The 27,928-nt window shown below is 35.6% G+C and overlaps 1 protein-coding gene across 2 annotated transcripts in view; it reads left to right on the top strand.

Annotated features, from left to right (window-relative positions):
• LOC145668478 (fas apoptotic inhibitory molecule 1) overlaps positions 1–21,442 on the top strand; it is a 31,875-nt gene extending 10,433 nt beyond the window's left edge. For both annotated transcript variants that reach the window (XM_081736404.1, XM_081736403.1), the window contains exons 3-6: positions 1,601–1,823; positions 9,347–9,396; positions 15,554–15,736; positions 20,362–21,442. In XM_081736404.1, coding sequence (XP_081592530.1) covers positions 1,601–1,823; positions 9,347–9,396; positions 15,554–15,706 — 426 coding nt within the window. In that variant the 3' untranslated portion in view covers positions 15,707–15,736; positions 20,362–21,442. The remainder of the gene's footprint in view (positions 1–1,600; positions 1,824–9,346; positions 9,397–15,553; positions 15,737–20,361) is intronic.
• The last annotated feature ends 6,486 nt before the right edge of the window (positions 21,443–27,928 follow it).

Raw genomic sequence — 27,928 nt, 5'->3', positions numbered from 1 at the left:
TGGTCCAGGTCCGCTGTCGACCATCGAATTTATAGGGTTCCCAGACGGCGTTGGCGCTGCTGCTCCGTTGTTGTCGTATGCTTCGTGGGAGGAGCCAGAAGTCTGTCGTCTGCAGGTCGTAGTAGATCCACGTGGTGAGTAATATCCTCTCGTAAAACCATGTGGTGATGTTTATAGACATACGCGTGAAGAGTTGTTTGTACACAATACCACGTGGGACATTACAATATAAATGTGATAAAACCTAACAAACCTAATTTAGCTAATTTATGACATAATAAATAAATTATATAATTCATTGAGGTCATCGGTGAGGCTGTTTGTCTCTGTCACGATAAGACCAATGGCTGACACAAGCTCTACATTGAAAATTCAAAATTAAACTTAAAAAAAAAAAAGAAAAAAGTAAGTTCAAATCAAAGAATTAAAAATGACATTAAATCAGAAAAACTATAAAAATTAAAACATGTTTTAAAAAGACAAAACAAATTACGAAATATATAAGAAAATAATTCTAAAAATATCAATACCAGGTAAATCTCATAAGAAAACTTCACAACGTGTTAGCTCTCCCAATTTCACGAATGAAAGTGAGAATGCGATTACTAAACGCCACATTATGTTTCAGAACCTGACTAAGATATTCAGGCATTCCTAAGCGTTCTCTTAGGTCTGAATATTCTGGATTTTCTACAATAATGTGCCGAATACTTGATGGGATGACATAGTCTTCGGACGGTTAGCGCCACGCACTAAATAGGAATACGTGAGATGTGAATATCCCAAAATGCAAGCGTGTCAGAATCAGTTCATCTCGGTGACTAAAACAAGACGTAGTCTGCCATTTGCCCGAAAGAGGTTTAACTGATTGTAGTTTATTTTCATTAGCCTGATTCTATTCTGCATACCAGTGAAAGTATATCCTTTGGAGCAGATAGCTTCTAGGATCAGAACACGGAAAAGACTGCTCTAGTGCAACATCTGCCAATGTGACGTTCTTTGCTGATGCGTCGGCCCGCTCATTTCTCCGGATGCCAACATTTCCCGGAACCCAGCAAACAACGACGACACAGCTCTGTTATAGCTGGAAACATCTAATAAGAATTTCTTGCACTAGTGAATCTTGACTAAAGACATTGTGTAGTGTTGATAAGCACACGACGTAGTGAAAGCTCAAGATATTTCCATACACACTATAGGATATATAATAAATAACTTAAATATATATAGTGTCGCTGTTGATAAAAACTACTTCGTGATACAAGGTAAGGCTGTATATTTGAGTTCGAAAAAATATATTGATTTATAATTGTTTTTTAACGGATGAGGAAGGAACAATATTGTAAAATACGAACGCGTCTTATGGATAACTACACTGATTTATTTATTTATTTATTTTTATATATATATTAAGGGACCAATAGTTGTTCGGTTAGTTGTTTCGAAATATCTCATATGATTAGATTAAGTAGTAACCAATTGTAAATATAGCATGGACTAGTAGCTGTAATTTATTGAGTAAGTTGTGGAATTAATTCATCTATGAGTGAAACATAAATATACATTTGGAACACTCATGTTTGTGTCGGTAATGTTGTAGGAATTGGTTCGCAGAGAATGGATGTTCAAATTAGTAGGCGTTGAAGTCTTTGAGCTTGGAAAAGCCAAATGTGTAATTAAAATCGAACCAGTTGGAGGATTTTCTTATTCGTATGCTTTGGAAGTGAATGGAGTAAGCTACAAGAAATTCACCGAAAATCAGACCAAAATTATGAAAACATGGATTGTCCAACTAGATGATGAAACATACAGAGTTGTTCTTGGTGAGCATTAATAGTTTTTATCTCTGGTAATGTTTTATAGTGTAGCATTTGAATTACTATTATTATTACTTTTTAAACTATAAAGATGGCATGAAAATAAGTTATAAGTAATGAACAGTTTAAGGACTTTTTAAATACACTTTTTGTACAATAACTTCGATTGTTTGCGTTAGAATACTGTTAAAGTTCACTCATATGATAAGCCCCTTCCTTCCTTTGAAGGATTCCTGGACGAAGTCAGCTATGAAGTAAGTGAAAAACTAGATATTAAAAAACAAACAAACAAACAAAAAGTTTGCACCTGTTAAAGTTAGATTTTTAACGATTCTACTGGAAATCAAATTACTACTTGGTAGAAATGTGACCAGGAAGATCATTAAAGGGGTTTTCGTGTTTCATCTCTTTTCAGTATTGCTGGACGTTTACAAAAACGTCGCTTTTTGGTACCGGTCCAACTTTTACAACCGAGATGGTCCAAAAATCTCATGCTCTTTTCTATCGAAATCAGTACCAATGGTGGTCCTTCTCTTCTGTTCAGTGGCTATGTCCTTAAAGCTTCATCTTGTCGTTTCTTAGCGTCGACCGGGTATATCATACAGCTTGGCAGCAGTTGCTCTAGACATGCCTCGTTTTATCTCCCCTGCTTGGTTGATATTTTCTTCTGGGTAATTCAGATTTTCTTCTTCCATCTCACGGATTTCTGAAAACAAATTAATTACAACATAGTCAAAAATAATAACCATCAAATCATAAATATGGGCCACTGTGGCTCAGTTGTAGAGCGCTAAGTTCTTGTGAAAGGGGTCACTGGTTCGATCTCCGGCCATACGAGTTTGTGGTGGACAACATCTGTCCGTGGGTTCTCCCATTTCTTCGCACATTCTTATTCCACCAATTATTATTTCGAATCATTCCCCGTCATTCATCATTCGTCTCCTTTAGCCTATAGGGTATAACTGAAACATAATGTCATTTAATTTCATTTCAAAGTATAAATGAAAATATACAAAGAAAATGCGTTAGAGAAGAAAAAATAACAGTTTACGTAAGTGATTATTATCGTTGGAAGAAGCACTAAAATAATCCCAGCACTTCATAATTAAATGAAGCCCTTCCAACTGCTTTTGATATCAATAGTAAAATTCACATAACCTATGCTCTATTGAGGGACAGGAAATATTTCGTAGCAAGTTACAAGCTAACGGGTTACAACTAAAAATCTGCACAAAATGTGCGGAGTCATAAAATAAAACCTATTGACACAGTCATCGCTATTCTTTGGTATGTTGATAGTACACTCTTTGTCTAATTCACAATATGTTTGCTTTCGTTCAGATGCGAAGTAACTGGTAGAAAATGGCGTCAAAGGAAGAAGTCCTCCGTGCACGCATTGTAAATTTCCGCGCAAAACATCACAAATTTGGGAAATCATATTGTGCGAAACACTTTGCTGCTGAAGGTGTGCCAAAAAGAACAATTTATGCGATACTTAAATCCGGAACAATAGAAAGAAAAGCAGAAAGTGGTCGAAAGGCAGCAATTATGACGAATAAAAATAAACAAAGACTAAAAAAGATGTTTGACAAGAAAGACAACATCAGTCAGAACGACGCAGCAAAAACATTTAAGTGTTCACAACAATACATATCTAAAACATTAAAATCAATGGGAATCAAAGCATGCAAAAAAGAAAAAGCTCCATCTTACACAGACACGCAAATAAAATCTGTGAAATCAAATTGTCGTTGGATGGTCAGAAATGACAAAGGAAAATCGTTTGTTTTGGATGATGAAAGTTACTTTAGCCTTTCTAAATCCCAAATGCCCGGAAATGACATTTATTATCCCTCAGACAAGCAACACACTCCTTCTAATATAAAATATAAAGGCAAGCACAAATTTGAAAGCAAAGTGATGCTTTATTTAGTTGTATCGGACAAAGGTGGGTCGCAGCCTTATTTCAAGCCTAGTGGGTTAGCAATCAATCAAGATGTGTACGTGAAGCTATGTCTTCAAAAGATCTTAGTTCCCTTTATACGAAAATATCATTCTGACAATAATTTGATTTTCTGGCCTAACAAAGCCAGCTCTCATTATGCGAGAAAGGCTCAGGAGTACCTCATGTCCCAAAACATCCCTTTTGTGCCCAAAACCAAAAATCCAACTAACTTGCCCCAGTGCCACCCAATCGAAGATTTTTTTGGACAATTAAGTGACAAAGTGTACAAATATAATTGGAAGGCAAAAACTGTTCAGCAGCTTCAAAGAAGAATACGCAAATATTTAAAAGAAATTGACCCAACTGGCGTCCAAACAGCTTGTGCGTCTATTCCAACACGTTTGCGGATTGTAGCTGATCACGGACCATTTGCAATGTGTCATTAGCATTTTCTTTTCTGCCTATGTATATACTGTAAATAAACGTTAAAACATTGTTTCCATTTGTCGTCTGGTTGCTTTTATCTTACCGAACATTTTGTGCAGATTTTTAGTTGTAACCCGTTATTTCCAGAAATAGCCCAATGTACCAGTAGTGGTCATATCTGGCCATTACTGGACATATCCGTAATTTAGTGTACCAATAATGGCTACCCCATCGACAATACGTCAAAACGTTAAATCCGATTTTGGTTATATGAAGATAGTGTTACAGAATATATTCACATGTGTGAACTTGTAATAGCAAGCATCATCATCCTGTACAGCATCAATTTTTAGGTTTACCAAAAAAAAAAAAAAAAGTTTCTCTCGATCTTCTCGGAAACTTCGCATGAGCTGTTATATAGCATGTATCATTTTCTTGAGTTCAACGATATCTATCAATTGATATGTGTCGCATCTTTTAACTTTTTTTTTTGGGGGGGGGGGGTAAACGTTAACAATACTGTAGGATTGAAAAAGAACCCACGTATGTAAGTATGTGTATAAAGGATATATACAGTGATCCTACGTCTTGACCAAAAATTCCTACTTTTGTTCTAGTTTTTAATGAATGAAAGTTACGTGAAACTGTGGAGTGTAGATCACTCTTATCTAATGTTCTACTTAAGCTCATTTGCTTATTGCTTTACAAAAAAGTCCTAACTGTCCATTACTGGTACACTCAACATCATTTTAGTATTTTTTGATAAGCTTGTGTTGTTTTCTGTTTTGTGTAAAGTCAAATAAAAGTTCATTCTTATACTTCTTCATTTTACAGAACTATGTGAATTAAGAAAAATTCTTTAATGATATCATCAACAATGTCAAAATCATAAATCTGCAAATATATTACATTAATAAGACTTCACTGAGAATCGAAGAAAAATACTTTTATATGTGTAATTCTCATCCTATCTCTTATTATGGGGACACTAATAATAATACATACTTAAAGAAAAAGAGGAATTTAGATGAGGATGATTTATGCAAGGAATGATCTATGCAGGAAAAAAAAAAAAAGACATAAAAAGTGAAAGAAAGAAGAATGATGATAAATGCATTTTATGCGGTTTTACATGTATTTGGGGGGCAAAAATAAAATTAGAATGCAGTTCATTAAACACTAACAATAACAGTAATTCTCCTCAAATGCACTCTCATTCTATTGCCTTTTTATTGTCCGAGCGTTACAGACAGAAACACTAACAATTCCATGAAACCATCGGTTTTCATGCTTTCACTGAAACAAAGTCTTACTTTACTGTTGGCCAGTTTCAGAATCTGCAGCAATTCCAGTTGAAAGGGATAACATCGCAGATTTCGCGCAGAATCTTCCACACTGTCGCTGTCCAACTTTTTTTTCTGGCTCTGAACGGTGTATTTCCACGGATTTCGTGCTAAACACAATTCATTATTTCAACGCTTACTGGTGGAGGACCGGATGACTTTCGCATACAGATGCAACCTCTTTCCTTAAAACTGTAATACCACTTAGAATTGTGTGTCCACTACCTGGATCTTCGCCTAAATCCCTTCGAAAAATACACTAATAAAAAAGCTAATAATGAGCAGTGAAACATTAGTTGATTCAATTTAGGTAATCCATAGAATAGAGAGGCAAGGTGCATCTACACAAAGATGTTTAGCTAACTTATAATCAATCAATCGTGATTCTTCAATTAACTTATTGATCTTATGCATAATCTCTGATAAAGGGTTTGTGACTGTGTTCACATAATCTATGCAATCTTACTAATGTAGTCAGGAATGATTACGAATTTAAAATACTTAAGAGGAAAGATATTAAATATGTGAAATATTATAGATATGCGGACATGTTACTCATTTACGAAAAAAACAAAGATCTGAGTACTTCTTTAGAAAAATTTAAAAAAAATACACTGTAAAATTAAACTCGTGATGAAACTCGAGAAGGATAATAAGTATAACTTTTTAGATATTTTTTTTTTAGGAAAGAAGACATTTTAAACTAACAATTTTAGGAAACCAAGTGCCTCTAATTGCTATTTTCACAAGTCAGCTCACTCGTTCAACGTTAAAGTGAATGTTTGGATAAGCTTTTTCCTTAGAGTATACAGATCAGTGTCTTTAGAAGAAAATTTGGAGGGGCAATTAAAGCTAATTCACAATTTAGGCCTACTCAGTCTGTAACATCCGCCTTGTACGTGTACCACAAGAAACTTAATACATTTGCTGTAAATGAAATACCCAGGGTTCTGGAATGCAGTTTATCATGCAATATTTTTTTCCTTTGAAGAGAACATTTCTAGCCATAGGCAACGGCGCCGACTTTCCAAAATTTATGTGGGTGCGAATCAATGGCGGGACGTGTTATTATGTTTTCAAGGGAGTTTCAATACTTTTTTGATTGATTTCCTTTTAGTTAAAATCTTTTATGAACATTATCATAAAGGGCTGTACTATGACGCAAGCCGAAAATATGCGATTCTATTCACATTTTTTTTTGGGGGGGGGATGCCTTTGACTAGGCTAGAGACAGGTAAGGAAGGGGGAGTGTGTTGCTTGGTTGCCTTCGCAGAAACACATTGAAGCAAACCATTGTCTTTTAGAGATTAGAAATTTTAACTTCCATGTCAATGTTTTAATTGCTTATTATTTTTTGATAGTGGCAAATGAAAAATATTTATTTTATTTTGTTTCTATCAAACTAAAAATCTTGTGGATGCTGGAGCCCGGAGCACCCACGGAGTCGGCGCGAATGGCGATGGGTACCTTTTGTCACGTTTTGTAGCCAACTTAGTTCTCCGCACCTTTGAAAATAAGATTCATAAATAACAGAAACTAAGCGCTGTGTGGTACTTTAATTATGATGATGTACTTTTTCTATATAAGAAAATTTCGTTACTGGAATTTTTATTAAGCGAATTAAATCGAAACCATAGTAATTAAAAATTTATCGTGGAATATGACAAAAGTGATAAACTTATCTATTTAGATTTAAACGTCAGTAGCAAGTTTGTTAACAATGTGCACCAGCAGGCACACAATATATCCATCACATATCTGCTCATACCAGTGACTAAGTCAATTTTTTTTTTTTTTTTTTTCTATACAGTACTACATACCTCGTTGGAGTTCGAATTACAGGAGATTGATTACTTGCTGAAACTAGGTACATAGTATGAATGGTATCCATTTTATTAAGTTGGGATAATCAGGTTAAAAGGGAATTACGTTCCGACAGTCCTGAAACCGAAACCACTGATATTCAGTAGTTTGGTTTACCTCCATACACTAGGTTGGCAACCGCATTAATTAAGATCTTTACGCAATATGGTTGTCATACTGCATTAAAACTTTCAAAACTCTGGAAAATAACATCATACGAATTTAAGACCTACTACACTGTTCTCAGCATAAAATCAGGGGTTTATGAAATAAAATGCAGTTACCGGGAGGAATATATAGTTATAACAAAAGAAACATCAAAATACGGGTTAAAGAACATCTTAGAGACGCCAAAGCAGAAAACCCGGTTTCAGAAATGTCGAAGGATTTGAAAGAAATTTAACACAGTATTGATGAATGAAGAATTTTATTCGGAGCTAAAAATGAAATTGAAAGACTTGTTTTTGAAAACTTGTTTATTTCTTTAAGAAATTCAAAGTTGAAGTTAAATAAGAGGTAGTTGATAAGGAATAGGAGTCAATGTTGAGAAATACAAAAAACATTGGCATAGAAATGAAAACCCCAATATGAGCTGGCAACCTTCCATTACTAAGTAAAAGAATACACAAATTTAAACACGCCATATTGCAATGTGCTGCTTGATCATTAGATAAGTGATCAGAAGTTTGGATAAGGTGTTTTTTCGCACTGCTTGACACTGGTGAGTCTGTTCCTTTTACTTTCCTGATATTTTTATTATTCTCTTTCCCCTGTTTTTAACCTCTGTGACCAAGGCTCCAAACAGGAGTCGAAAGTTAGGAAGTACAATGTGTTTTCAGGAATTACAGTTACCTGTAAGCAAGATGATTGTAAGAATTCCTGAACGTGTTTATATATTGTCTGAAAATAACATAGGTTTAGTAAAAGATTTAGATAATAATGCGAAGTGGATTTCGTTCCCTTTATGCCCTAAATTGTCATGTAAATTGCGAAAAGTGGCTGAAAGATACGGTTTCAGTGTAGCGTTTAAATTTGAAAATAACTTCATACCCATTACCATGTGGATACGAAAGTTACTCTATGAACACTTATAGTTCTTCTGGTACATAGTTAGCAAGGTACGATTGTAAACATCGCCATGATTAAAAGAAATGTGACAACGAGAATCAAAGAACATATATGAGCCAGAGTGCATAAAAAACCAAGGTCGGAAGGTCTCGCGTTTTCAGGGCTATGTAAACATTTAACTGCTTCTAAGCACACCATTAATAAGGTACAGGTGCTACATAAGACCTTTCCACAAACAGAATACTCAATCGAAGTACGTATGAATCCTACTTTATTAATATTAAATCTCACCCAAGGATCACTAGATATAAATTGAAATTATATTATTAAGCTGAGAAACCCCATAAACATTGTTCAATAAAAAGTAAGTTTAAAAGTACACAAATATTTTCCATACTGCGAGTTTTTTTTTTCTTCAGAAGTGAAAGAAATGAATTAAATGTAGGGATTGGCTAATATGAATTACAATGACGACTGTATAAATCGTTATTTTTCTTGATTAGGCTATAAGTTTATTTTTATAAGAGAGAGTTAAGTTCTTAGAAGTTTGTGCAGACTTTAAGAAGTTGTTTCCAATAGAACATCTGTGAAGATGAGATTAAATAAGCATCCTCCTCCTCCTAAATTTAAGTTTCAAAAGCTGAAATCTTCCAAAGAAGCTCACAGAAGCTGTAAGCGAAATATCAGGATTAAAATAAATTAAACAAATTAATCCCTATTTCCGCAAACGTACATAAAACTATTTATTTTCTTTATTATACATAATATGCATATAAAATATAAAAACTTCAACGTACTAAATGTTGTTCTGTAAAGCAGCACTTACCAATTCCAAAAATATAATTTGGTTAATATTCTAATTTATTTCGAATTCTTTGTTTCAGAGAAAGACACTTTGGATATATGGGCAAATGGACAAAAGTTAGAAGCTACGGTAAGTAAACCATAGCTAATTTAATGGATGAGTCAGATACTTTCGTCACTCGTAGTGTTGACCGAATTTACGTTTCAGACAACTTGCTTACTAAGTACGAACAGCATAAGTCAGCGTCCATATCTGAATAACTTGATTCGCTTTCTCTGCACAATTCCTTCATCATCAGCGTTGGTTCTCGATCTGGTGTGAATGTAGTCGTATACAAGGCCTCTCCAATGCCTTTTTCCCATATCATTTCCCATCTCTCAATCAGTTCTCTCACTTGACCGTTTCCTGTTGAGTCAATCCATTCTAAGTGATCAAGTATGTGCCGCTCGACCTTTTCGAAAAAATCTAATTTTTTCATGAATGTTTATCCTATATCAGGGTACTTCAAAACCACAATTAATTATTTTTTACAACATCCCATGGTGACGCAACGGCTGCCGCAATTTTGCGTTTTTTTTTCGATTTTAGGCGTTTACGTTGTTTTGAATATCTCAGCATGTATTTGTCCTAACAAATTGAAAATTGCTGGACGTCTCCAACTTGTGCAGAGCTAAAACTTTGATCTCTTAACATTTTTGCCTAAAACCACTTGAAGGGGGTGAAATCAGGGTCTGCAGTAGCAACATTTTTGGACATTGAAAACATGTTTGGGAAAAGGAAACAACTGACGTAAAGGTCTGTATTTGTGTGTGCATGCAGTCCGGGGACATAAGTTAATACACAAAAATTTACAGATCTGTAGCTGCTCCCAAAGGCCTGGAAAAAATCGTAAAGTTGGGGAATTATGCCAATTTGCCATATTTCACTGTCCAATATCTCTAATGGGTGTGGATAGAAAAATATAAAATTTTGGGAATAGTTAGTCCTTTAGTATACTATAACACACAACAAAGCGCATTTTGTGTTTCTGAGCAGAAGGGGGTCAAAGTATTAAGTAATGACGTCATACTCTAGGAGGTGTTTTGTTCATAAAATCTACTTGAAATTTGTTGTTGTGAAGTAAAATAAAGTAGGATGAACGGTTAGTCCAGTCAAGACTCTCAAGCTCGTTTCTTTCCTCTGGTTGTAACACTGTCTTATCAGACCCACAGCAGCACTGGTGAAGAATGCCGCTATCAGCAGAAGGCGAGGAAAGTCAAAATGCACCCTTGACAAAAAAGTCCGTTAGTATTCTTTGCTCTTGCTGCTTGCTATATCAATGATACTCAATCATGTTTATTCTTGTTTTAACTGTCAATTCATGCAGGAAACTGTTGTCCTTTCTTTTGTTCTACATTCTCAAGTCAATGAACACTTACTCGTTGTAAACATTGACAAATTTCCAGTAGATTTTATGAACAAAACACCTCCTAGAGTATGACGTCATTACTTAATACTTTGACTCCCTTCTGCTCAAAAACACAAAATGCGCTTTGTTGTGTGTTATGGTAAAGTACTAACTATTCCCAAAATACCAGATTATTTTATCCAGACCCATTGGAGATACTGTTTTAATTTATGACCCCGGACTACACGCACTCACAAATTCAGAACTCTATGTAAGTTGTTTCCTCTTCCCAAAAAAGATTTTATGAACAAAACACCTCCTAGAGTATGACGTCATTACTTAATACTTTGACCCCCTTCTGCTCAAAAACACAAAACGCGCTTTGTTGTGTGTTATGGTGTACTAAAGGACTAACTATTCCCAAAATTTCATATTTTTTATCCAGGCCCATTGGAGATATTGGACAGTGAAATATGCAAAATTGGCATGATTCCCCAACTTTACGATTATTTTTTTTTTCAGACCTTTCGGAGCAGCTACAGGTCTGTAAATTTTTGTATATTAACTTATGACCCCGGACTACATGCAGACATAAATTCAGACCTCTACATCAGTTGTTTTCTCTTCCCAAACATGTTTTCAATGTCCAAAAATGTTACGAGATCAAAGCTTTAGCTCTGCACGAATTGGAGAGTCGAGCAATTTTCAATTTGCTAGAACAAATACAAGCTGAGATATTCAAGCAGCCGTTGCGTCGCCATGTGATGATGTAAAAAATAATTAATTGTGGTTTTGAAATATCCTGATATAGGATAAACATTCATGAAAAAAATAGATTTTTTTGAAAAGGTCGAGCGGCAATTTTCTTTTTTCTCGATTACTTTGCATGGATTGACCCTGTCATTGTTATGTGTAGATTGATATATATATACATGAATATTTTTCTTTCATTCTTTCTACATTGTCCATTCCAGCGTAGCCTAAGATTTTTCTGCTTTAATATCGAGTATTTTCTTAGTTGAGAGTATCCCTGATAGATTCATTCCATATTAGATTATCTCTCGTCTTTTCAAAAGATGCTTCTTAGGAACCTCCGTTAGAGTATGGTCTATTCTCTTTGTCGTTTTGATCCCTGTTTCTGCAAAATATCTTATGGGTATGGAACACGCGTTGTATAGTAGCATCTTAACTTTTCTAGGGATATATTCCTACCCCTTATTAACCCGTGCGTACTCACTGGCTTTTTTGTGACAGCGGTACTCGTGCGCGGGTCCAGTAGACCCCCAAATTGATATTATTTTTTACAATAAAAATATTTTTTAAATAATTAAAACAATGTAGCATAACTCTTGACATGTTTTTAAAAGTATTGCTACAATTAGATTTTTTGTACTCGTTTTGAGACATTTTGTTATATTTTTTCATCAGGACTTCTGCCTAGCAACACAAAATTTACCTGTTTGAGGGTGTGTGTACACCTCGCGCGAGTACTTTAGGGGTACATATTTCACATTTTATAAAATTTCCGTCCTTCTGTAGTCTCCTATCAATTTGTTCTTCTCTCATTCGTTCATCTATCATCCCTTCTTAATCCAGCTATTGAAACTCTACTATTTCAGTGATTTTAAACACCTTTATTTGTTTACCCTGGTGGTGTTTGTTTCTTGAAATGATGAAATCTTCAATTTTCTCGTATTTTGTACGAAAGTTATATTTTTCTGTACACTTTTCTCAAGGATCTAGTTCGCTTTGTCCTTCTCCGGCTTTTTCCCAGATCATCACGTTGTCTGCGAATATTTCTACTTCTCTGTTCGAATTTTTTAATCTTCCAATTATGTCGTCCATAACAACGTTGAACATAGGAGATAGCACATTGCTTTGGTTCAGACCATGCTTCATTTCGAACCATTCGAATTTTTCATAGCTTATTCGTACAGTAGTCTTCATAATGAAGTTGGTTGATCCACCATATTGGTTCTTCCGGATTCCAATCTGGTGCTATTTCCGTATGCGTTCCTTGGGTACATTATCATGTTTTCTCTAGATATATGAATGCTATGATGGTTTATAAAGCCATTGTTTGGTTCATCTCATTTATCGCAATCCATATGCTTATAATTATTAGTTGTTATTAATCCGATAGTTAATAGCAATACGTTTTCCCTAGAGCCTTTACGTAGTAGATTTAGTTCATTTCAATTTAGATTAGTTGTTGAATGTACGTATAATGGCGACATGCTAGTCGCACTGTTAAGTGTGTTACAGCCACTGTGCAAATCCCGGGGGGATGAGGGGGACATGTCCCCTCCAATCTTGGAACTGAGGGGGACTGTCGCTCTAATAATCCGATTTGAAATGTGTTTCGGGGGAGAAATTTGATGATTTTTGTCCGATTGTCACAGAGGAACGTGAGGTGAAATTGATGCCTCAAATCTGCCCGCCTCCCAACGTTGAAGACAACTCTGCTCCTCTGATCCTCCACAACATTGTTTCTCAACTTCTTAAATATTTTGGACATAAAATAAATAAATAAACAAAAAAGTCTTACCCGTCTCCCCCAATGTTGAAGACAGATTTGCGCCGCTGGTTACAGCACACCTCTTGTAAGTGTTTATGCAGTCCATTTATGAAACAGTGAAGGCTTACGTGTTTATAGGCCTTTTTATGAGTGAAATTTTTATGTAAATGATATATAACCAAGACATATTCTCCCCATAACAATACCTTGTAACCAATTTACTTCAATTAGTTGTCACATTGCAAATCTTAAAATATTTATTGATATTTTTCTAAAGCAGTATTACTCTTCGTTCATGTTCTCTTACACATTGACTTGTTAATATTATTCCATAGTAGTAGCAACATTAAAAAAAAAAAAATCTTTCTTGAAGATTGATATGATTTCTCTTTTTTTCAATCTTTCAATATCTTCCTTAGGTAAAAATATATTGTAAAATTCTCTCAGTTTATGTAAGGTAGAGCAATTACTGTACACGGGAATTTAGACTTTCCCTTCACCTTTTATTATAAAAAGATCCTCTTAAATACAGATGTATGCAATAAGTAGTTCCTCTAATACTTTGGGTGAGAACATGAAAAGGAACCCACTGACCGAGCGTCTTAAGTCTTCTGTAGGTGAGGTTTCTCTCGATGACCGGGCGTCGTGAGAGAGAAAAGGAACCTAATGACCGTGCGTCTTAGGGCTTAAGGAAAGGTATCTCTCAATTGACCAAGCGTCGTGAGAGGGTAAGGTTACCCAATGGCCAGGCGCCGTAGGGCTTTAGGTGTTTCGATCAAACTGGATAGATTGATGCTTGCTCCTCTCTTTTATCCTGGAGTGTCGGCTACCCTTGGTGATCTTTGTCTTGCCGACTGCTGGCGAATGTGGGCGACTCCTCTTCGGGTCCGTCGTCTGCGTTGTTTTGTTTACTATTGACACGTGTAGTACACACATGATTATCGCATATTATGGAGACATGCGGAACCTTACAATATTAATAAAAGACTTTCATCATTTTTGTGTTTTCAGCAGTCAAGTTTAAAAAAAAATAGTTGACAATATTAACCTTAAGATTTTATTTGGATAGTAATTTACATATATTTTGACAGTGTACGAATAACGGTGCCCGATAGGTAGTAGAAAAATGAGAGAATGGCTAAACAAGCTTTGTTTTTCACTCTGTCTGTACTGAGTGCCTTTGTGCATAATACTCCTAACCAACAATTAGAGGGGTGTATAATACTCCGAACCACCACTTTTGAGTTTATCCTAAACACCACTGTAATACCGATTGTCCACTTTACTGGATGGATCAAAATCCTCTAATGCTGGACCATTGATCTTAAGGTTTAAAGTAAATTGAAAACTTTGTAGTTTGGACTTTTTAACAATTTAATTATAATTGGTTTTTAATCCGACCAAGCATATCAAAATTAGAATTCTTGGCAGGAAAAGTTGGGAATACAAAGATCAAAAAAATTGGGCGCCAGATTTGTATTTCCAGTCCCATGACGACCTGACACCCAAGTTTATTCCATATAATATGCGCATGTATGAACTTCTTCGACAAAGCAATTATTAGCCTTCTCCATTGTATTTCCTGGCTACGCTACTGTAGTGTAACCTCTATGCTGAAACCAACAAATCCAAATTTCTCTGCGTCATCCATATTCGCACAATTCAATAACATAATCGTACTGTGACGGTTAAATAGATTTTATATGTCGAATTGCGTACTTTTATATCAAACAGTTCAATTGAAACTTGCGATGAAATAAATCACGACCTCCGTACTTCGGACTAGAATTTTTAATGCCTAAACGTTCCCTAGAAAAAATACCTTCTGTGTGGTTATGAAGGTACAGTTTAATATCTAAAATTCTATTTTTATGTAATATATTGTATATGATCTTTCATAATTTTAATCACAAATATGTCACCCTATTTATAGGGCAAATTTTTATTTCTGATTGTTATGCTGCCTTAAAGTGACGTTCCGGTGATCAACGGTGGACATTCACTCTCGCGGGAGAAAAACACGTGTGACAATTTAAGAAAAGACTGCTTGACAGCTCATAATGAGTCACGTCTTAATTTATAGAAGTCTGATGAAATTTGATATTTTGCAACCGTCAGCTTGTCGGTATGTGTGGAGAGTCCCTTAATAAACGCGTTAAGTTATACAGTCCATAATCTCTTTAACCTACATCATGTTTGTAAGTAGGCATATGTTTTTCTATTTCTGTGGATTTCTGTTGGTCGTTGAGTTACTTTCTCAACGTACATGATTTTGATCTGCTTCCATTTTTATTAATATTCTGGGAACATTACATTACTTTAAGGATCTTATTCGAAATGTTTACCTGCTTCAGTTTACTCATCCATATTTTCAATTGCAGGGCGAGTTTGTTGAAGATGGAACAGAGACTCATTTTACATTGGGAGAATATCCAGCGTATATCAAAGCTGTTACAAGTGGTAATCGACGAGAAGGAATCATTCATTCTCTCATAGTGAATGATACAATTATTCCAGAAGCTTTTGATTATTGAGCAAAAGCATCATCTATAACGAATATAAAGGTTTGTGTAATTATTTATGAAAAACGTTATAATCAGTACCGCATATTGTGTGGGTGTACCGGCGTGCAAGTTACGAGTGTATGGCATATAAAGTTCTTAATACTGCTATAACTTTTATTTTAATAAATACAATTCCTAATTAATGGGAAAATAAACATGGCAATAGGCCATATACTACCGAAAACGTGTGTGTGTATCTATCTCTGTAAAGCATAACTAATCACGCTTGCTGTTTCAGTATCCATTTTTAACACCGAGGCTATGAGATATATATATAAAAAAGTACACTTATCTTCAATGGCATTAAACTTTAAAGGCAGGAAACACACGAGAATAGGTTGTATCACATTTTTCGTTTCTTATTTCTTGTTCTTAAAAAAATAGGTGAAAATACGAAATATACGGGGTGGTCCAAAAGTGTGGAAACATCCAAATAAAATCCAAACCGTTTAGAATTGGGAGAAAAGAAAAAAGTGAAGATAACAGACGCGGGAGGGGGGATCTTTTGATGTGATTTTAGTTTAGCGTCCCGTTCAGCAGCGAGGCTATATGAGACGTGGACCTACTGATTAACGTGGAATCCGAACCACATGAGCTCCCGCCGGGAATCGAACCCAGGTGGGGGGATCTTTTGAGACATATGGCACATCAGTCGCCATCTTAAAGTGTCGGGAGCTTTTTTTAATGGGAATCCTATCGTGTGATGCATCAAATAGAACTGAATTTTTTCCAGGAATCCGGTGGTGAAATGCTTTTGACTCTACGACCAACCGTTGGAAAGTTTTAACAGATTTTCTGCAGTTATCTGGAGATAATACTGCAGACAATGTGGCAGTGGCTTACTGACCAAAGTTGCAGCAATTGTTCAATGCCGTCCCTCCTGAGCACCCGCTGCTGCCAGTCATCCATTATCCTGCCCAGCATGTCCTCAGGAATGCTGACACACGCGTCAATAATCCTGCGTTGAAGGTGGTTAATGTCCCTGATCTTGGTAGCATACACAACGGATTTCACGTAGCCCCACAGAAAAAAAAAAAAAAAACAGTGGTGTGTGGTCTGGGAAACGCGGTGGCCTTTCCACAGGTCCTCGCCGGTCTGTTCCTCTCTGTTGGAATTGCTTATCGAGGTACTCACGAGCACATAATCCGAAATGAGGTGGTTCCCCGTCATGTCGATAGAACAAAGAGAAAGAGACATCTTCTAATGCGACGGACCGCAGGATCTCCTCCTCAAGCATGTTACGGTAGGTAATTGTATTTATATTCCCCTCAATGAAGAATGGCCTCACCACACGGGTACTCCACGCACCGCATCACACATCATCACTTTGTCAGAGCCAACGACCCGACCATCGTCGTACCAGTGTGGATTGTTGTCACACCAATATAGGTGATTTTGCTTGTTCACCTCGCCCAACACACATACACACAAAGAAAAAGCCTCGTCCGAGAACAACACGTCAAATAGGAATCGAGGATTCTCTCTGATTTGTTCCGCGGCCCACTCACAGAATTCGACTCGGCGGTCTGGATCCTCCTTCGTTAGATGTTGGAATAGTTGTATCTTGTATGGATGTTAGGCGACGAGTTCTGCGGGTGGGACTTTTCGTTCGCGAATTATGCCAACACAGCAGTGCATAATACGGCCTGCCTGATTGTGGTTTGTTTTCAACCGATCCGGTTTCCTTGAATTTCGCTATAACTTTCCGCACTGCACTTGGGAAATGGGCTCCAGTTCTAGGTGACGAGAGTTGAAATCGTCTGCGATCTGTCTGCTGCTACCTCTCCTGAGATAACACGATTTCTATCCTCTCATCCTTTCCTTGTGCCATTCCGTGTTACGCCACCTGAAATAAAAGAAACTCTGTTAAAACTCTGCAAAGGTTGGTCGTAGAGCCAAAAACATTTCACCACTGGATTCCTGGAAAAAATTTAGTCCTATTTGATGTTTCACACGATGGGGTTCCCATGTTCCCACCATTTCAAGATGGCGGCCGATGGTGGCATATATGTCAATAGATTTACCCCCCTTTTCTGTTATCACTTTTTTCTTTTCCCCAATTCTGAATGTTTTGGATTTTATTTGGGTGTTTCCATACTTTGGGACCACCCTATATTTTCTTTCCTGGTAGGCTGTAAAGGTAAAGATTGGAGTTGGATTAATAAATTGATTGTAACATTTCTAGGAAATGCCAGTTGTACCAAGAATAACCTTGGTAAAACTCCAGTATAAATGTGAGGGTCACTGGCGTGGGTTAATTCCCCCTAAACCCGCCATATGAATGAGTGAAGTGCAACCGCATGCTTTTAAAAAAAGTGTGTTCCAAAAAGGGTGAGCTAAAGAATACGATGTCTGACACTATTTTTTCCCATGAAAATGAAAGAAACGTTAAGAAAAGAAAAGAACAAAATAAGAATGAGGAATACAGTCCCTAATTACTGTGAATTTTCGTGTGAGGACGTTATCTGTAGATTCTTTAATTAATAAAATTAAAAGGAATCACGGGTATTTCTTGTAATATAAATCCAGATAAGAGAGAAAACAGCATTCGTTACTACACGTTACAATTTTCTGAATTGAGAAAAACAAGTTTGTGGTTTCCGCGTAGGCGGGAAGACAGAACAGAAAATATGTCAGTTCAGAATTGTAAAAACGCTAAATGAAACAATGCAACCGACAAGAGGACCTTGTAGCAATAAAAGGCAGGATTAGCTATATTTAAAAAAAAAAAAAAAAAAAAAAAAAGCATAAATGCAGGTGCACCAATTCCACGCAGGTTGATTGTACGCGAATTTTCCCCGAGACAACATCGAAGAAAAGAGCAAGCGATAAGCATGCTCGTGTTTTAACTTAGTTACGCGGCATTCTTAAACTTAAAAACCTACAATAAATTAGATATTCGGCCTCGGCTAGCTACCGGCGATGTGAGCCGATAAGAGGCTTGCCCTACCTGGGCAACAGGCCTCGGTTGCGATGATCCTTACGAAAACGAATATGTAATGTATATATTGTAATGTTTTTGGTAGAGTCAATAATGGTCCGACATTTATCCCTTCACCAATTTTATTATAAAATTTGATAAATACAAAACGTCTTTGATTACAAAGAGAATAATGCTGTTTCCTCGTTAATGTCCAAGTAGAGGAGTATAGGTGTTTTGCACGGTGCCCCTTCTCTCAAAGCAGTCTCCAAGGCACCTGCCGGTTCGGTGAGTTTGGAAGGATAGCCCCCTCAGCTCAAGGCAGCTTCGCAAGGCTTTATTGTTGAAAGGATCCCTAGTCCAGTGCGACCTCGGGAAGGATGGGTGTCCCCTAGTCCAGTGCGACCTCAGGGCGGTGTAGGTGATTTGATCAGTTGGACGACTGATGCTGGGTCCCTCGGTGTTCCTCCTTTTATTTGTCCTCCTCGGGTCCTTTCGTGAGGTCCGTCTGCTTTCGGCGTTCCTCGGTGTCCTTCCGCGTTGGCTTGCTGTCTGCTATGTTGTTTGTAAATAATAACACGTGTTGAGTTGACACGTGCGTCTCTTGTGATGTGGGGATCCTTGCAATATATATAAAAAACAGCCCTACATTTGCTGGTAGATAGCCTGTAGTCTACCCCTAATCCGAATTGTATTCATACTTCTGTTTAATGAAATCTTACAATTTTAAACAAAACTTACACCAAAGTGACGTTATTATCAATCCGCCACTGCTTATTATTATTATTATCATTTTTCTTAGTTTTCCTACTATGTGCCAATGAGTTAAAATCAATAAATGATTTCAGTATCTAAATTAAGTCTAGATTATTTTCTCGGTTTTCACTTTTTAGTATCGTTTTCAATTGTGTTTTTAAGAAACAAAAGTGAACTAGTTGCCATTTCAAAAATTAGTAAGTAAACAAGATGTTAATAACAGTTCCTGAATTAAGGCGAAATATTTCAATAGGTCAAGAGCTTTGGATTTTAATTTAATGTTGTATGAGTTTAAATTAATTAGCTTAACGCAAAAATAAGAAAAAAATATAATAATTAGTAGATGGCGTTATACAACTAGATGTAATAGCATTTCTTAAAAACTTAATAAACTGTTTGAACTTTTTTAAAGTCACAGTCCATTATCAAGGTTACAAATAACTATCGTTCCTAAGTTTCAGATTAAGTGATTTACAAGTGTATTTGGTTTCCAGAAGTTTTTAGCTCCATCGAAGTGAAACATCTAATTTTCAGCCAAAGGAAAAGAAGGAAATCTATGACAAAATGTAATGATTCCCGGTCATAAATGACCAGTGTTCTGAGAGAGAGCTAATAATTCGATTTTTAGATCGACGGCTACTAAATCAAATAAACCAAGCTTGGTTCGTATTCATTTCTAAACAAACCAAAAACATACAAAGTAAAAGCGTCGTAACACGACGTCTTCCCGTCTGTGTAATCCAGAAAGAGGCATTAGCATCTTATGTACTGTACCTTTCGCCCCTGTCATCTTACAAACCGTGGGGGACACCTTAGGGGCATAGCCCCCACAACTCATTAAAAAAAGTATTTTTACTGTAGATGTTACATAAGTCTTATTTTCATGTTCATTAATAACACTATCTTGTAAAAATTCAAAATAATAATGAAAATTATTTGTTTATTTTAGGACCACGAATGTGTGACTACAGATATTGATCTGAGTACTGCTGCCGTCCGTCGTCTTATGTGTATTATGTGCATTGCGTCAATGTAAACAATTTATCATACAACTTGCATCTAGTCATTGTTGTTTACAGTGTCAAATGTGCTGATAAAGCTGAATGCCTTTGTCAGCGGTGGAATAACAGAAATCTGACTGCTGTACCGGTGAGAACTCGAGCTCTTACTTGCAGAGGGTTTATTCTATCAATAGTCTGTGTTATTCTATCGTTGCTCTATGTCTGCTGGCATGTAATGTATATGTAATTTATTCTTTATGTATTTGTACTTAATACTTTTGATACGTGGAATACACATTCTTTCTATGAAGCCGTAAATGGATTATTGCAAACTGGTATTTGACTGGATTTAAATATCACGTCAATGTTGAAGAATACATTTTCAAAGAACGAACAACAACAATCGAATCACAGCTGGTAGAGGTTTGAAACCGAGACATGTTGATTCTTATTAAGAACGCTAAGAGCTCCTTTGTTTTATATATTATGTCTTTATCTTTGTGTTGTTATAACTGAAAAATATATTTGAGAGTTCTTTTCATAACATCATTCAACCATAATTCAACACTGTTGTACAGAAGCTATCAAAAGTATTTTTCCTGTTAATTCATAAATAAAACGTTGTGATTAACTTACTTTACCATAGTATTTTTTACCTGGTCAGCTTTCAAGTTACTAAACGATATTGTAGTTACGGAAAAATTGCAACTTCAACATTTTCATATCCGACTTGAGATGTTAAAAATTTCATCAATATTTCTCCTACTTTAGATAATACAACGCTTTATCAAGTACGAAGTACTTCATACTGTCAAAGCTTCCGTAATTCATTTTGAAAACAACCAGATTTTTCGATATTGGTGCATATTGTATAAATTCTGTCGTACCTTTTATTATTATTATGACGATGTGATTTTTTTTTTGCTTGTATGTAGAAGTCTGTCGGAAGTTCTATACTTCCTGATCTTAACTGTATGAACAGAGTAGAAATAATGTTTGAGGAACAACAATAGTAGAAGTCAACTTTTTTTTAGTATAAAAAGTGAATTCCTTGACTGAAGAGTGATAGAATTAAAACAGATTAGTGATGCGAAATTTTGTATTTAGCAACAAGCTTAAAAATGAACCGTATATTATAAACAGACTTACAAATGCCAACTTCATATTATATATATATATATTGAAAAGTGCTGATCGTACTTGTATCAAGAATGATTATAATGTTACTTAAATGATTAATATAGATAGCCTTTTTCTAATAAAATATTAAATTCTGTTGTGGTACTTGAGCTAATACTTTCTTGTAAATATATATGTATGTATATGTAGCTGTTGTTTGAACTTCTACTCTTCGTTACAAAATAAGAAAATCATTGAATTAAAAATACCAATAATAATATTAATTCTGAAGATCAATATGTAAAATTTTAAACTAACCTTCAAATATGGAACGATAATTCTTTAGCCGTTCATGAAGAAGTTGAAGGTTTTAGACGAAAACTTAAGACTGTATTAATTCTTTTGATAGCTTCTCTACGTATAATGAAAGAACAAAATATCTGTTGTTATTGTTATTTCGTTTTCTGGCAGTTACTTGTAGTTAGACTTTTAACGACCAACTTAAAATTAATGTATATCCTCCATATAGAAATATTTTTCTAAACAAGTCTTTCAGAAAAGACACTTTTATATAGGATGTAGACTTTCTGTACCGTGATTGAATATTGTAAATCATTGGTATTCATCCTGAGATACACAAAACTATGCAAAGTTGAAAGTAGATCATGAATTGGGGTATGCCAGAAAAGAAGTGTTGAGTACTTTTATAAAGTAAAACACTTGAATTAATGAAACAGTTTAAAATATTCTATGCGTATAAGATCTAAAACTGTTTAAGGTTGCACTGAAAAATAAAATTGAATAATACGAATATTTCCGTCCATATTTCAAGAAAATGTAAAGTATATTCTTGACAGCAATTATGTACTTTTTTAGAAAAACTTCATACAAACTTATTGTTCAGGTGATTTGAATATACTAAAAGACGGTAATTAATTTTTGGGAAGTGTATTTCACCCAATATATTTTGTATAGTAATTTTTGAATATATGATACAAATTTTATTAAGCATAAATTCCACTATTTGATCGAAATGTACAGTAGAATAGAGCAATAAAGTCACCCAAATGCGAATGTGGAATTGAGATATTTTCTTCTAAATATGCTAAATTAACCTTACAGAAACAATAGGATTAGTCAATTAACTGGTTAATCTTTAGGAGAAACTACTTTGTGTTGCAATTGAAGTAGACATTCTGACATGAACCGCTTGCTTGGATTCAAGAAATCATCTTTCAGAATTAATAGTGTAACACACGTACCCTGAGCGGGATTCGAACCAGCGACAGCGTTATACCACTTGACCATACCAGATGACACTTTCACAATTGACATGAAATTTCTAGTTTTACGTTTCACGAATATACCCTTGAGGCTGAAGGAGACGGATGATTAACGGAAGTGAATGATTATGAAGCTATTAATGGAATGAGAAAGTGAAAGGAAATGGGAGAACACGATGCTGTCCACCACAAACTTGCATGCCTGGGAAGACCCGTCACACCAAAGATGGGCGCTCGACCACTAGGCTGTGTTGCTCCCTCTTACAATTGGAGTTCATATTCTTTGCGTATGGTACTGTCCACAAGTGTTCTAAATATTGAAAAGAAGATTTAGAGGCCAAGTGCGGAATATTCGAAGTGACTGTCAAATATAAACAGAATAATAACATCCATATGCAGAGTTAGCTGGTTTACTCCAAGGTGGTTTAAACCAGGTATCAATAAATACATTCAGGAGCAAAAATGCCACAAATCATGTGAATTCATGAAATTTCTTCGCATCTTAAATCATCTACGTGTTTTCCAATCTGTGGTCCACGGACCCGGGGAAAGGGCAAGAGACTGCTGAAAGTGGGTCCATGGGACAATTTATTTCCATTGTCGTGATGCTCATACCTGGAATATTTGTAATAAGATACATTAATTTTCAGTCAATTGAGAAGAATAGAATGTAAAAAAATAATACAGAAATAACGTAATTTCCAATCCAGGTTGAAAGATTCATCACATTAGGTGAACTATCTGATCTGATTGGTATCTGAAGGCCTTTGTTTCAGTCATATCTGTCATTCATCTGAACGAATTAAACATGAATGAAGCTGATGGCGAAAGCTGTTTGGACCCGCCGGGCATAAGAGCATGAAATTTGATGTCTGGAGGCTTTTACTCCAAAGATGATGAATATGTCATTCATTTCCATTAATTCAATATTGGTGGTGCTAGGGGTGGACGGTTCCTGGAAACGTAAACCGCGGTTTCGGTTTGTTACTTAAACCGGTTTGGAACGGTTAACCGAAACCGAACCGAACCGTCTCTAAACCGAACCGAACCGTTTCCAAACCGAACCGTTCCCGAACCGAACCGAACCGTTTCCAAACCGAACCGAACCGAACCGAACCGTTTCCAAACCGAACCGAACCGTTCAGACTGAACCGAACCGAACTGTAATACAAATTGTTAAATTTCTGGTAGTTTTAGTACTCATAAAATAGTATAACTGTAATATTTCCATTGTGCGACTCTTCACACTGGTTCTCATACTAAAATATCAACAGATAAGAAACGAGTCGGTCTTTACTCAAAAATATTTATCTTTCTTTTCCTTGTATTATACTATAGTACCACGATATATTTTTTCATAGTACAGTAACATTCGCCATCATGAATATTTACAAGTTACATATTATCATTTAACATTTATAATTTTGAATACTTAAGGATACCTTGAGTTCTCTCGGATTTCAGGTAAGGGCAAAGTCGATTCACTGAACTATTGAATACAATTGTATACGATATTTATCCCAAGACTGAGACACTTCATCCTTTCTAATTCTAGTATATATCTTCTACATCAAAATTCTTTCCACTATACGACTTTTATTTCTATCTTTCCTTTCTTAATTAACTTTCCCACATAAGAACTTTTAGCCCCAGACAATTTTTTTTTTTTACACAGATTCCATATTCATTATACAGTACAGTAAAACCTGTCAACTTGGCCACCTCTCTAATTTGGCCACCTGCTTATCTTGGCCTGGTTCGTCTTGAACCTGCATTTTCCCATAAGACATTCGTTACTTATTACTCTGTAAGTTGGCCATCTGTCTATCTTGGAAGTTGGCCGCATTAAAGCAATATTTATCCTATTTTGATAATGATAAATTTATCTGCGTATCTTGGCCATGCAAATACGTTTTGTTATTATTATTATTATTATTATTATTATTTTAACTCTTTCGTATTCCCGTATGAGAGCCAAATGTTCTGTATTTGTTACTGGAGACAGAGAAGCAAAGATTCCTACGATTTGTTCTTGGAGGTCAATGGCCAGAATACTACCCTGACAAAGGGGTGTTGAAGGAAGATACGAATAAGGAAAAGCACGTACAGAAATTCAGGAAATGGTTGTAAGTATTTGTTTACACTGTCTGTTTTGGTAAAACCATTAGCTATATCGACTTCTTTCATCACTGGGGAGCTTTAGTAACTGCGAAAATTCAAGGTTAAAGCTAACCATCTCAATTGTCATTTATTGGCACGTGACTGCTTGTCGAAAGGTAGCGGAAGTTTGGAAATACGAATTCCCTTAACCCTTTTAAATTATGTCTTTTTTTGAGGTATTTTGTAGACTTTCACTCAATCATCTATTGCGTCAAGACTATTTATCGTAGGATCATGGTTTATACCCCGTTTTGTTTCTAGTAAACTAGTGTGTCAAACTGCGTCCGTAAAATTTCCCTAAAGTGTACCAAATGCGGTAAATTTCCGCTCAAAGTGGGAAAAAGGGATTTTCTTTTTTAAAAATCCCCTTTTTATCGCGAATATCTCCCCTTTGGTATAGGATACGATCATGCGAATGCTACTTAAAAAAACTTTGCTTTATGGTGAAGAGAATGAGATACAAGGAGTGGCTTTGGGATGAATAGTTTTGATGCTACCGCCAATTTACACATTTCCCTTGATAATACCTTTTTATTGAAATTCTATACTATCATCATCATCATCAAGACTGTTCATTGTGGGAACATGAATTGTACCTCGTTTTCTTTGACATGAATCACTCTTTCAAACGGTATTACTCGCATGTCTCTAGCATGTACCATAGTGGAGAAAATTTGAAAAAAGGGAAATTTTTGTCAAAAAATCCCTTTCCCCCGATTTTGGGCCCCTCTGGCCGGTCCCTGTGTCAACCCACACAGCCCTAAAACATCTCAAACATACTACATACTATGTGTAATATCTGTACGAAGTTTCAATGTTATATCTTGAAAAATAAGAGAGGAAAAAAATATTGCCGCATGTGCAAAATGGGTTATTCATTGCTCACATAGGGGAAAGCTGGTATTGTTTGCATATGGGGCAATATTTTTCCCTCCCTTATTTTTCAAGATATAACATTGAAACTTCGTACAGCTATTACGCATTGTATGTAGTATGTTTGAGATTTTTTGGGACTCTGTGGGTTGACACAGGGGCCGGCCAGAGGGGCCCAAACTCGGGGAAAAAGGGATTTTTTGAAAAAAAAATTCCCTTTTTTGAGAATTTTCTCCACTATGGTACATGCTAGAGACATGCGAGTGGTTCCGTTTGAAAGACTGGTTCATGCCAAAGAAAACGAGGTACGTATCATGACCTTAGAATAAATAGTGATAATACTGTAGACACTTTACTAAAGTAATTGACTAAAAATGTGTAAAAAATGAAAAAAGAAAGAAATCGAGATTTTTTGACACACGTCTGTTGACTCTAGCAACATGAATCATACCTCATTTTCTTCAGCGTAAGGCACCCTTTCAAATGGTACTACACAAATTTCGGTATCATGTACCTGTGAAGAGAAAAATGGGGAAAAGGGAAATTTTTCTTTAAAAAATCTCCTTTTATCCATTTTGGACGATATTTTCCCGCTTGTGGTACACGATAGGGAAATTTGAGTGATACATTTCGAAAGTCTGTCTCATAGCGAAACCAACGAGGTACAAACCATGATTCTAGGGTAAACAGTAATGTGTCAGAGATTTTTTGAAAAAACTTCTCAAATATGCCCTTTTTTAAACCATCGTCCATGTTTGTGACGTCACAGCCCCTAGACCGAGCACGCGAGGCTGCAAAATGCCCATAAAATATGTTCTATGATGCTTTCATATTTGAATGAATGCAAAAAAGCCGGTCTAAAAAGCTTTACTAGAACTTATAAAGCAAATTCCGAAGGTCGACGCCATGGCACAGGTGGTTGTGCCATTATAATTTTAAAGGGTTAAGACTTTCTCAAAACGTCTTTCGCTCCAAGGGAAACACATGTAGCTCATTATGAAGAGGTAGTTACTACAAAATTAGAATGTTCATATATGCAAAAAAAGACATACGTCTAGAATGAATCACAATGAATAAATTTGTTATTAATAACTGATCTGCTACTTTTCGAAAGGTATCTGCAGAAAATATTTGTCACTGCCGAAAACAAAAAATCATATAAACTACACATAAATTATTGAATTTATAATTTTCCTTTTCTTGTTTTCAATCTGAATAACTCAGTGTGCTACAATACCAATTTCAATAAACTGCGTGCATATGTTTCAATTTTGTGGTGTTTGTGTGATTGTCTCTTCCATCCGAATAATTCAGTGTACCAGACTATTAAATATACTCAGTATTTTTTCTAGTACTGTATATTGTTATGATTTCTCAATATACATTATTTAGAAGCAGATGTCGTGGTATTGCTTATTAAAATTTTAGAATCAAATAATACTAGAAATTTTATTCTAAAAATACACCGATCACACTTATTTTCTGTAAGTTGACCACCTGTCTAAGTTGGCCACTTTTCAATTGAACGGATGATGGCCACATAGGTTTCACTGTAATATACACAAATTATTCAGAAAACAAATATCAGAACTGTATAAATCTACATCATATAATAAAGTAGTTTATATCACGGACAAAATACGTACAATAAACGGTATAAGGCATAACCTATCCAACCAAGGAAACTGGAAACACAGATTGAATAAAAAATTGAAGCCACAACTCAGAAGAAAAGTCAAACATCCCAACCAGAAACCACAAAAGAGAGAAAGAAGCAAACCCCCCCACACACACACACAGAAAAAGGCTTTAATACAGACCGAAAGATCGAACCAAAAGATCAAACAAACAAGAATTAAAAGCAAGTGAAACAACAATTATAACAGAAGAAAATACCGAGACACGGAAGACGAAACATAATAAAGAAAACAGAAAGAACAACAACAAAATAACGAAACAACAGAAACAATAACCACATTTATAGTGAAACAACCACACGTGTGGCCACATCGGCATAAAAAAAACTATTTGACGAATAATAATAATAATAATAATAATAATAATAATAATAATAATAATA

Source organism: Thermobia domestica, chromosome 13, assembly GCF_964235325.1.
Source record: "Thermobia domestica chromosome 13, izTheDome1.hap1.1, whole genome shotgun sequence".
In the NCBI taxonomy this organism is placed as follows: domain Eukaryota; kingdom Metazoa; phylum Arthropoda; class Insecta; order Zygentoma; family Lepismatidae; genus Thermobia; species Thermobia domestica.
The sequence above is the reverse complement of the archived record's forward strand: the minus strand, read 5'-3'. Positions and strand labels throughout refer to the sequence as shown.